The sequence below is a fragment of the Coffea eugenioides genome, chromosome 1 (genome assembly GCF_003713205.1).
Source record: "Coffea eugenioides isolate CCC68of chromosome 1, Ceug_1.0, whole genome shotgun sequence".
NCBI lineage: Eukaryota > Viridiplantae > Streptophyta > Magnoliopsida > Gentianales > Rubiaceae > Coffea > Coffea eugenioides.
The window spans coordinates 32,678,930-32,690,507 of record NC_040035.1 but is presented as its reverse complement, the minus strand read 5'-3'; the positions used below and the strand labels follow the sequence as shown (position 1 = coordinate 32,690,507).

General features: G+C 36.7%; 1 protein-coding gene across 1 annotated transcript; it reads left to right on the top strand.

The window, feature by feature from the left end:
* Positions 1–10,325: 10,325 nt before the first annotated feature.
* On the top strand, positions 10,326–11,578 carry LOC113770524 (protein ALP1-like). The gene is made up of 3 exons (XM_027315006.1): positions 10,326–10,637; positions 10,729–10,960; positions 11,130–11,578. The coding sequence occupies exons 1-3, from the start codon at positions 10,326–10,328 to the stop codon at positions 11,576–11,578; spliced, it is 993 nt and encodes a 330-aa protein (XP_027170807.1).

Below are 11,578 nucleotides of genomic sequence, written 5' to 3'. Positions count from 1 at the left end.
TATATCTAGTTGAGTCACTTTTTGACATTTATGCATTTGGATTATGATTCCCCGTCGCGGGTTGTGGTCATGGTCGTTCCACGTTCGTCGCGGCATATCGGTAGACTACCAAGTGATATGCACATTATAACACATAAAATATTTCAAAAAATTTGAAAAAATTACTAAAATTAAAAATATCAAGTGATTTACACATTATAACACATAAATTTTTTTTAAAATATCAAAAAATTACTAAAAATAAAAAAATGCCATAAAAGACACAATTATCAAATTAAATTTACTAAATACCTACATTATCATATATAGTTACTAATTATTTAACTAAAATAATGCTGCCATTACCATAAACCTATAGCATTAGCAATAGGTGATTTTAGCATCAAGTGTGTCTTCTAATCCTATTTTATATGAGATCAAAAATTAAATATAAGAATAAAATCATCATATCTTACATAATACAATACAAATCAATACAAATCCTAGTACACAAAGGAAGTAGTGGTGTTTAGTTCAATACAATAAAAGAAACACATATCTATCAAATAATATTATAAAATACAAAAACATAAAGAAGCAAGCATTTTCACCATATTCTCAATAAATATTATCACCCTACATTGATCAACTGCCGTGCCCGAGTTATTGATCTCAATTTCAACTGCCGTGCCCAGTAATTAGGAGCTTAGGAGGAGTCCAATCTCCTAATTACTTGAGCCAAAGTTGGACTTTAAGAGTTTTTAATTTTTCCTTCGTTTTTCTTCCTTGTCTTTGGCTCTACTAGAAAAGTCCAACTAGTGTAATTTTAGTTTCATTCTTCTCACTCCAAATTTAGTTGTTTCTTCCGTTCTTTCTTCTCCCTTTCATTCTTTCTTCTCCTCTCTGCTCCCGATGATGTTCATAGAAGGTAGAGATAATTCTCATTCCAATTCCGGACCACCTCCCACTTAATCACTTCCAACTCCAGCGATAATTTCAGCAATTACTTCTCTATTCTTTCCTATTTTTCAATGTAACAAACTCATTTAGAGAATCATGGGTTTAATCAAGGCAACCCGGTGCGCTGCTTGATGCTCCGATTGAAGACAAATCAGTGATGAAATTGCCGATAAATTTCTCCATTACTTGATTCTCTATTGTACTCTACTTTCTACACCTTATCTTCCCCTTCCCTTTTCCTTCGTCTTTATGGCTGAAAAAGAAAAGAATAAAACATGAGGGGAAGGACGTTTGATAACTTTGAGCCTTTTATTGGTGCTTATTACAAGGGTTTTAAATTTGTATGGCAATAATTGAGTTGGATGCAATAACCTTTTTGTTGTTTTCATTCACTTTTTGGATCACTTTCCCTAATCTTTGTATTCATGTTTTGTTTGGTTTCAATTATTAGGTGCTCAATCTTTTGGTAAAAGTTTAAAAAAAAAAGAGGTGAAACAATAGAGATGTGATAGAAAACAATTGTTGTTGTAAAGCATTGGAGTAACTCCAATTTGTTGCATCTAAAATGATGGGGTAATAACTCTCTATTTCTGCAAATTTTTCGTCTTCTTTTGTTTGATTCTTGAGTTGACTCCGAGTTAACTCAAAAATTTGGACGATTTCAGGTATCACAGATTCGACTTGGCCAATATCAACCGAGTCAAAACAAGTCATTGCGGATATGAATTCGGGAATCGGTATTGTACCCGTCTCCTCCATTTCAGTTATGACTCGGCCAAGTCATATCGGACTCAGCCGAGTTCGAGATGGCTTACCATGATTTGGATAGATGATTATATGAAATATTATTTGAACTAATCACTAAAAAACTTTTTTGTCATATTATTTAAGTAAGATTAAAAGGTAATTAGAAAAATAAAAATTTTATTGATTAAGCAAAATAATATTTGAATTTATTTTACAATCCAAAGACTAAAGTCAAATGAAAACTATATAATTAAAATGATAGTGGGGGTGTGATTAACAAAAATAGGAGTGCAAATAATATTTCCCTTGATTTTTAAGTTTCTTACATATTTCATTGCTAATTTAGCAAATTTTTTATTTCTGTAATTATGGAGGTGTTATCTTAAATTTCTTAAAGCGTGAAAGAGTTATAAACAGTAGAGTTCAATTGATTGGTACAGTTATTTTACAACTCTTGAGTCATTTGTGTCTTTTTGGTTTTTTCTCAATTTAAAAAATTTTCTTTCAGTTTGCTTTGACTCTTTTTTTTTTCAATCAATAGTATTATATTTGGCATCTTTTTCTCTTTTTAGCATTTTGTCCTACTATCACATAATTTGTTCATTAATTTTATCCTTATTGGTCTTTTTACATATCAAAGAGCTTGATTTAGGACCTGATTTTGATGGTATTTGATCAGTTTTTTTTCCCTATTTAACTCTTTTAGCACATGCTGTATAGGCATTTTCAGTTTTGGAGCCTTTTTATACATCTCTAATACCATCTTCGAATATTTCATGCGAGTATTCCTTAGTTTTTCTATGCCTTTCTTAAAGGTGGTAGAGAAGAAAACAAGATTCTTCTGTTTCTTTTCTTCTTAAAAAATATTCACTCTTTTAATTTGTTCTTCCAAACTTTTGTTGGCTACCATTTCCATCTGCTGTGACAACCACAACTACAGTTGCTTTTTTTTGCTTCATATTTTGATTTCAAAGTTAGGCAAATTTTCTATTAATTCTCATTGTGGTCACTTTTGTTTTTTTTTATTTAATTTATAAATTCGACTAGGGTTCAACAAAAATCTTAAAAAAATAATATCCAATGGCCAATTGCCCTCATGTATAGTTTTATATCTTTGTATGCTGGACTTTTTGTATTCTTGAAGTGATTTTGTCTAATTTTATTTACCATCAATTTTGTAAGATGTACTGATCATCATCGTTGAGCTTCAACTTTTTCTTCCTATAGTAAATTCGCTTGCTTTCAAAATACTTATTGTTATATTATAATTTTATTGCTATTTATATTAAAATTTTTAATTATTGTCTTCTCATAGTGAACATATTAATAACAATTTTCATTATTTTTCACTGTTTTCATTGGCTAAGAATTCGTATGCATTTTTTCCAATGTTGATTAAGTTCAGTTTTACACTTTTACGTATCCACATGAATTGTCCCTTTAACTCTTGAAACACATTTATATACATTTGCAACATTATGTCATCTATCTTCGGTTATTCTCCTAGCTGAGATAAAGAAGAATGCTTAATTGCCTATTTTATTTCAAGGGGTATAATTTTTTTTTGAAATAAAAGACTTTAGAAGAGTGATACTTGAGACTTAATGTAATTGCATGTTCGCTTGCTAAAATTATCAAGTGTCTCAAAGTTGGAAGAGAAAAAAAGTAAAACATGCTCCTAAATCACTTCGGCAGAGATGTGAGGATATTTGAATAGATATGACAGATAAAAGATAAAACATCTTCCTTCCCACCTTAAAAAAAGGTAGCGTGTATATGATTTACAAAACACTTATGGAAGACTAAGAAGTTTTGTAGTTAACCGTAGGGATGGCAATGGGGGCGGGTGGCCGGGCCTCTCGGGGCGGGGGTTGGGGCGGGGGGTGGGGGGGAATTATTTCCCCCCGCTTAGAAACGGGGCGGGGGGCAGGGGAGTATACCCCCGCCCCATCCCCCGCCCCGCCACCCGCAAAACAAAAAAAAATATATATATATATATATATAAATATATATAATATGTAAGTTAATTAGTTATAAACTTATGATAATGATATTATTAGTTAGATGTATTATATAATGTATATTAGTTTATGTAATATAATTGATATTATCAATTATATGAATAATTATGCATGTCTACTAATAGAATTTATTAATTAGTTATACTAAATTTACTAATACATTTATACTAAATTTCTAATTACACTTAATAGAATAACACTTTTTTCTAAAAAAAAAGCACAAACACAATAAAGAATTAGTGATTGCATTTGTACTAAAAGTGAAAACTTAACTATTTTAGTTATATTTATTTCATCATATTGGATTGTATTCAAATAACTTCTGTTTGATTGTTTTTATGAGTTTCAATTGTAAAATTACAATGAATAATAATTTGGTGATGTGTTGATATTTTAGTACTTGATTATTTATTAAAATTTAATTATAATAAAATTTTATTAACCCCGTGGGTACCCCGCGGGGGAAGCGGGCAAGGCGGGGCGGGGCGGGGGGAGCAGGAAACGGGGGACGGGGGGAAACTAATAGGCAACAGGGCGGGGGGCGGGGGACCCCAACCCCGCCCCCCGCCATCCCTAGTTAACCGGTGGTCTTTTTTGAAAGAGACAGACGAACGTCCAGCTCACTAGATCAGTTACAGAGAAAGAGATCAAATTGGCTTTATTTTCCATGCACCCTGATAAAGCTCCCGAACCGGATGGATGGTTTGTCTCCATTATTCTTTCAAAGATTCTAGGGTATCATTAAAAAGGACCTAGTGGAGACTATTCATGACTTCTTTCATATGGGCTATCTTAACAAAGCTCTAAATGAAACTCTAGTCACACTAATTCCTAAAATTGATACCTCATTGAATCTTTCTTGTTTTAGACCAATCAGCTTGGGCAATGTTGTTTATAAAATTGTTTCCAAAGTACTTGTTAATAGAATGAAACCTATTTTGAATGATTTCAATGGTATTGCTCAAGCTGTTTTCGTTCCTGGGAGACAAATAGTTGATAATGTGGACTTCATTTGGATTAGCTATTTTTTGAGGTGTTTTTGAAATATTTTACTGTAACAGTGTATATGAAAAGCTTTTTATTGTGAATGTTTTTTGTGAAGTTTTTGGAGATTTTTTGGCATATATTTTGGGGGTATTTTTAAAGTTTAAAAATTTTTGTATTATTTTTTAACGCACCACCGCCACCATCCCCTCCCTTGTCTTCTCTCTCTTTCTTCCTCCTTCTCCCTCCTCCCTCTCTTTCTTCCTCCTCCATCTCTTTTCTCCTCCCATTTTCCCCATCCCTTTCTTTCCTTCCCTCCTTCCTTCCCCTTTCTCTTCCTCACCCTGCCACACCTCACCCCTCCCTGATTTGCCCAAGGCTAGATCGATGCCTCTGGTCATGACATCATGGTTAGATCATAGGAAGGGGAAGGGAGGGAGGTGTGGCAGAAAAGGGGAGGGGAAGGGGAAGGGAGAGGAAAGAGGAAAAAGAAGGGGATGGTGGTGCTGATAGGTAAGGGTGGTGGTGAGTGATGGTGATAGATGAAAGAAGAAAATAGTGTAGATTTTATTTTTTATTTTTTATTTTTGTATATTTGAAATTGTTTTTGATATATTGTATGAATATAATGGCTGCGTTTGGTTCCACTGTTTTTACCAAAAACAGTTTTTGTAGTCAATATACAAACGATGGTCAACAGGTTGTATTTAAAATGCTACAGTTCCCCTCAATCCATACGGTACCGTTTAGCAGCCCAAAATGTTAAAACAAGTCCCGTTCCGGATATCACCTCACCTACAACTTTCCCTTCTTCACTTTCCTCTTCACTACAGCAACAACCGAGGACCGCATTCGGACACAAATCACCTCCAGTTAAGAGCTCATATGCTTCTAATCCGTGGATGTTTGGTGGCGCGCAGCTAGAACAAGTTGGAACCTAGATTGTCCAAGACCATTTGCAGCTTATCGAAGGCTGTTTTTGCAAACCAGTGACCAAGGAGCTGAGTATCCGCAACACAGAAAAAGGAACGAGAAGCGACAGGAACTTCTATCAGAAGTACCGAACTAGCGTAATCAGTGCTTGGCCATCAGCTTGGATTTGGCGTTTCGATCGCGATTCTACTTGCTCAGCGAAGGAGAGTGAAGTTTCCGCCGCTGCTCAGTTGTTGCGCCGTTGAGGTTGGTTGACCTGTTCACTATTTTGGGCCCTAATTAAATTGAACTGTTCACTTAATAGGGCTACAGTACTTAAATCAATTTTGAAACCGGCATGTTTTGGGGGCTCTGAACTACCATTGTTGTGATAGTATATGGTAGAGACAGAATGGAATAACTATTTTGAAACCGGCTTCGTTTAATCTCCCCAAATCTACGGTAATTTTGGTAGTAATTTTCTTCAGTTCCGGTTTGGAACTGATTTTTGCAATTCACACTGGCATCTTCACCATTTATTTGCTTTCAATTCTCTTCCCCGCATATACTTTTTGAGAATGGCCCAATTAGTCAGGACACAGGGGACGTATACCCACGTATCCCAGAAACAAATATTTAGCTTGTCTGCACTTGCCCATTTCTAGTGCGCATAGGAGATATTTTAGCAGCAACTCATGGTATATATGCATCGTGTTAACTAAATGAATATCAACCTAATTTTCTAAGTATTAGATAGTTGATAAGTTTGTGAGCTGTTAGCTTAAATTGATCCGTATATTAATGCCTGTTATCTGTGAATAGGGTATTTGTTCCTACACTTTAATTTTGTGTAAGAAATTTGATCAGTTGGGAGATTTACATATTAAGCACCACTGCTATTTTTCTTGAGTTATTGCAATTGGATTACTGAAATTATATGGCCCCTGTGATATGCTGGGCCAAGCTGGTGGAATATCGATTATTTACTTATTGCTGTTGTTGTTGTACTTGAGCTGCCTTTCTTAATTAGTGAAGTTTTATTGGGTGGGCTCGCGAAATTTTAATTAGTCCTACGCAGCGGTTGCAAATTGAGGACCTTTTAGCTGTGACTCATTTGATTTTGAATGCAACATAAGCTGGCCTTATTCGAAACTTGGCTGTAGTTCTTATGTGAAACTGTTTTGGACCTGTGAGAGTTTTGTCCCATAATATGATAACCTGACCTGAATTTCACTTTCTATTTTGGAACTGTTTTATTTGCTTGGTACATTAAAATGGATGATATTTTGTGAACATTTTATGCGTAAAGCCTGGTAATAGCATTTTAAAAAGTACGTTGTACATATTTTTAGGATTGTGATGCCCCCTGTGACTCGGAGTGCTTCGAAGGGTAAGGCCCAACTATTGTGACAATTAATTATTAAAAATTCTGATCAGAAACAGCTGTAATGCTCGGCTTTTTAACATCCTTATTTACAGCTTTGCAAACGACTAGGGGTGCTATCCGTTGTTCTTTATATTCGGCTATGGGAGAAAACGATTTGCGTCTTTGTATAACAAACTACTTCAAGGTGAGTTAAAACTGACTAGGTGAAAAATTTCTGTAGATACTGTCCCAATATTGGCTTAGATTGTATCTAATTTCCCGTTTAAGGCGACCCTAAGCCTGTTTTCTGGTTTTGACTTTCCTAAAGAAAACAAAGATGCCCAAACCAAAAGTTCCTAAGGAACGTATCAATTTCACGGCGAAGATGGAAACTGCCATTGCTGAACAGCTTCTGAACATGCATAGGAATGGGGAAATATCATCACAGACCATCGGGAGCCACGTTGTCCCTCAGATTACTAGGATGCTCACTGAGACTTTCGGGGTTTCATTCCCCCGCGATACTATTCGGTCGAAGTACTATGCGCTTCAGAACTTAACTAGGCTTTACATTTCGTTCAAGAAGCGTGGCACTGGTATGGGCTGGGACTCAACCAACTTCACCTTCATGATGGATGATGAGCGATGGAGTCATCTACTTCAGGTATAATACTTAGTCCTATCCTTTAGCTTATACGCTGTTATCGTTATATATTTTCTTTTATAAGCTTGGTTTATAGAATTTTGGTAGGTTTTTTGACCATTATTAGTTGTATGTATTGTTCAGCTGTGGAATTTGCCTTAACAGGTTGTAAAAGTTGTTTGTTCCTAACAGCTGTTGTGTTAAATTGTTAATTGGGCTTTTGCTTATTTTTAAAACCTGTTTTCTTCTTTTGTAGGTCAACCAGGGATACAATAGATTTAGGAACCGGTGTTGTCTGGTCTTCCATTTGCTTGAAGAAGTCTTCATGAATCAGGGGGCTACTGGGGATTTTAGCGCCGGCTTTGGAGTATCGCCCCTCAATTCGGGCGATGAATTGGAAATGGAACACGCTGCGAGCAGAGGTAGGGGCAAGGGGGTTGTGGATGTCGATTCATCAGATGGAGGAGATGCCGTTCCTGTGACCCGGAAAGGGAAAGAGAAGGTTAAGAAGGGCAAAGGAAAGCGCAAATCGGGGGACATGTCAACTGAGTCATTCTTTGCGCCATCCTCCCCCCAATTCCAGAAATACGTCCGGGTTTTAGACAGCATCGAGACACGATTGAGCGGTAAAGGGAGCTCTGGGATCTCCGGTTCGGTCTCTTCTCCTGCTAAGAGCAAACAGGCTCCAGTTGATGAAGACGAGGAGCTGGTGGCTGCTTTGGCCACTTTGAGCAGTCTGAATTTGGACCGAAGTGTGCGCTTCCAAATGGCTGACCTGCTAAGGAATCGGCATGAGCGTCTCATTTGGTTCTTATGCGCGGACGACGAGGACCGCCTTGCCTTTGTCAGACATCGAGGCTTCCTCCCCCCCCCCTTAGCATGTCGTTCAATCCAGCCCAAAACTATTGCAGCAGCCTTCGTCTTAGTTTTCCCCATGCCTTAAATGGATTTGATCTATTCGTTTGGATTTATGTACTTGGAGTTGACATTGGCCTGTGTTATTCATTTCTTTACTGTACCGTGGACCCAATTTAGTGTTTTTTTTTTCTTGTGAGATGAAGTTGAGGTTACAAAAATTTCGGATGATTTATTTGGTTGCGTTTATAAATGTTGGTTGAATTGTTTACTATATATTATTTGTTGGGAATGGTGCAAGGATTTTCATTTTTCATGACAGGAGTTGCCGCTACATTTTTTTGTGAGCTGATGGTCATCTTTGTTTGTATATTTTTTAACATTTGGAGCTGGTTCAGGTTATTTCTGAATACCATCTGCATGTTCAGGGACCATCGTGTGTTAAATAATTTGAGTGTGCTTCTCAATATTGGTTGCAGTAGTGCTTCTCAGTATTGGTTGTTAGGAAATAGTGCAATGCCGTATATATTAGGGAGCCATGTTCCTAAATTAATTTTATTGGCATCATTTAATATCTATTCTTTGGGTTTTTCTGTTATCACATTCACACAGGGGCCTATTATCATTTTATCCTTGTGCCATTCAGGGAATGTTTACATAATTTACTTGTGCTTGCATAGCAATATTGGCTGATGTTCACTAAATATCAATTGTGGCCCCGTAAAAGTACAATGGCTAATATTTTGTGTACTCATAGTTGCCATATAAATTTTTTGGTTTTCGTGTTTTCTAGTATTAATTACTCACAGTTATTTTCTCAGATAGCTAGGTTAATGTCTGCTAATTTAAACTCCTTATTCAGTTATTTTCAAAATAATATTTGAACTTGTTTGCTACACACTGTACGATATTTACTTATTCAACTTGTGAGTCTTTATATGAAATGGTTGAACTTGTTTAATTATTTCACCTGTGTACAAGGATAGTTGACATTTTTTTTTTCCATTATATTATTGGCATTCCCCAAATGTGCCTGTGAGTGTTTATAATTATTAAGTGAACTTATATATAAAATAAACTTGTTAGGAGATTTACTTATTGCACTTTTGACACTTTGTAATAAATGGTTGAACTTGTTTAATTATTTCATTTGTTTAATCTATGATTAAGAATATTTCAGGTTATTTTAGGCATAGGGTTTTGTCTATTTTTTTCTTCATATTGAGGATATTGCTATTAAGTTATTTATTTGTGAGTGTTTATAATAATGGGTTGAACTTATTTAGTAGAATTTGTTGGGGATTTCACCAATTGACTCAATTGGTTTACATGGATATCAACCTTTAAATGAGGTTGTGAGTTAACATACGAGGAATTATGTGCTTATTTCCTCTTTTAGTATTCATAGTTATTTGGAGTTTTTGCATTATATTGAGGATATCAACCTATGTTTTCGTGTTATTACACATATATAATGCTTGGATGTTTGTTTCTTTATAATTATTTCTTGGAATTTGTATCAATTGAGGTTATTATTCTTGGTTGATAATAACACGTGTACTACTAGAATAGGGTTTAATGTTCTTCAATCACTTGGCCAATTTCAGAGTTTTGCAGTTGTTGCTGTGCGAAGATGGACAACGATGGGCACATTCAAGGAGGTCAACTGGATGACGAGCTAGATGATGAGGAGCTCGACAACATCCTTATGTACGTCGTATTATTGGGTTTCATGTTCTTTTTCCAGGATACACATCAGCAGGTCCCAAGAAGACGAAGAGTACGAGATAGCGCGCTGTCAGGGAGAGATTATGTGCTTGAGATTATTAACGGACATGAAGACCGAATTATTTAGAATATGCGCTTGGATGTTCCTCAATTCCTTTTGTTGTGCGATTTATTGCTTAATCGGGGTTACTGGCATGCATATCCTTCTCAAAGAGTGGGGGTACATGAATCCGTTGCTTTAACCCTAATGTGCCTGAGCCATGATGAGCGGCACCGGGTGTTAGCCGAGCGGTTCCAGCACTCAACGGAGACGGTTGATCGACACGTTCGTCGTGTCTTACGAGCTTTGGTTCGGCTAGGTCGTGATCTCGTTAGGCCAAGAAACGTCGATGACACGCATCCTCGGATCTTGAACAATGGTTTGCTCATGCCGTGGTTCCGAGTATGTATCTCATTTTTAGTTGGACATGCACTTTCATGTAGGTTTCTGCGAGCATGTGAAACTTATAGCCAAACTTATTTCACTTATATAGGATTGTGTGGGAGCTTTAGATGGGACCCACGTATCCGCTTGGTGCAGAGCAGAGGTAAGAGAGAGGTTCAGAAATCGGCATGGCGACTTATCCCAGAATATACTTGCTGCTTGCGATCATGATATGCGGTTTGTCTTTGTTCGGGTCGGCTGGGAGGGTAGTGCTCATGATGCCAGAATTCTCCAAGAGACCTTGCTTGATCCGGGCTCAGGATTTCCAATGCCACCGCAAGGTAATTTAATTGAAATGCCTTTTTAGAATATGTCTGGTAACGAATTACTTTTATAATACAAGGCAGTAGGAAATAGTCTCTTTTGTATTTGACAGATTATTTACAGCATTTGTTTCCGTAATAAATGAGTAGGGGCTATAACATGAAACCTATGTCATTAAATCAACAGGAAAATATTATGCAGTAGATGCTGCCTACAGAAATATGCCGGGGTTTATGGCTCCGTTTAGGGGTGCACGGGGCACACCTCATGAGCGAGCAGCTAAAGCGCTGTTCAATAGGCGACATGCATCAGTTAGGAATATTATTGAGCGTACATTTGGAGTTCTTAAGAAGCGATTTCCAATACTCAAAGGTCCAATGCAGAACTACCTGATAGCAACGCAAAATAATATTGTGCTTGCATGTTGTGCTCTTCACAATTTTATGCGCGATTATGTGCCGAATGATGAGTACTTCAATGAAGAAGCGATAAATGGTGCCTTTGCAGATGCACACATAGCAGGGGAACAAGTGCAGATGGGTCAACCTATCGATATGTCGCAGCAGGGCATAGATAACTGGAATGAAGATCGGCGGGCAATGGCGGCGCACATGTATGTGAATGCTAATAACTAG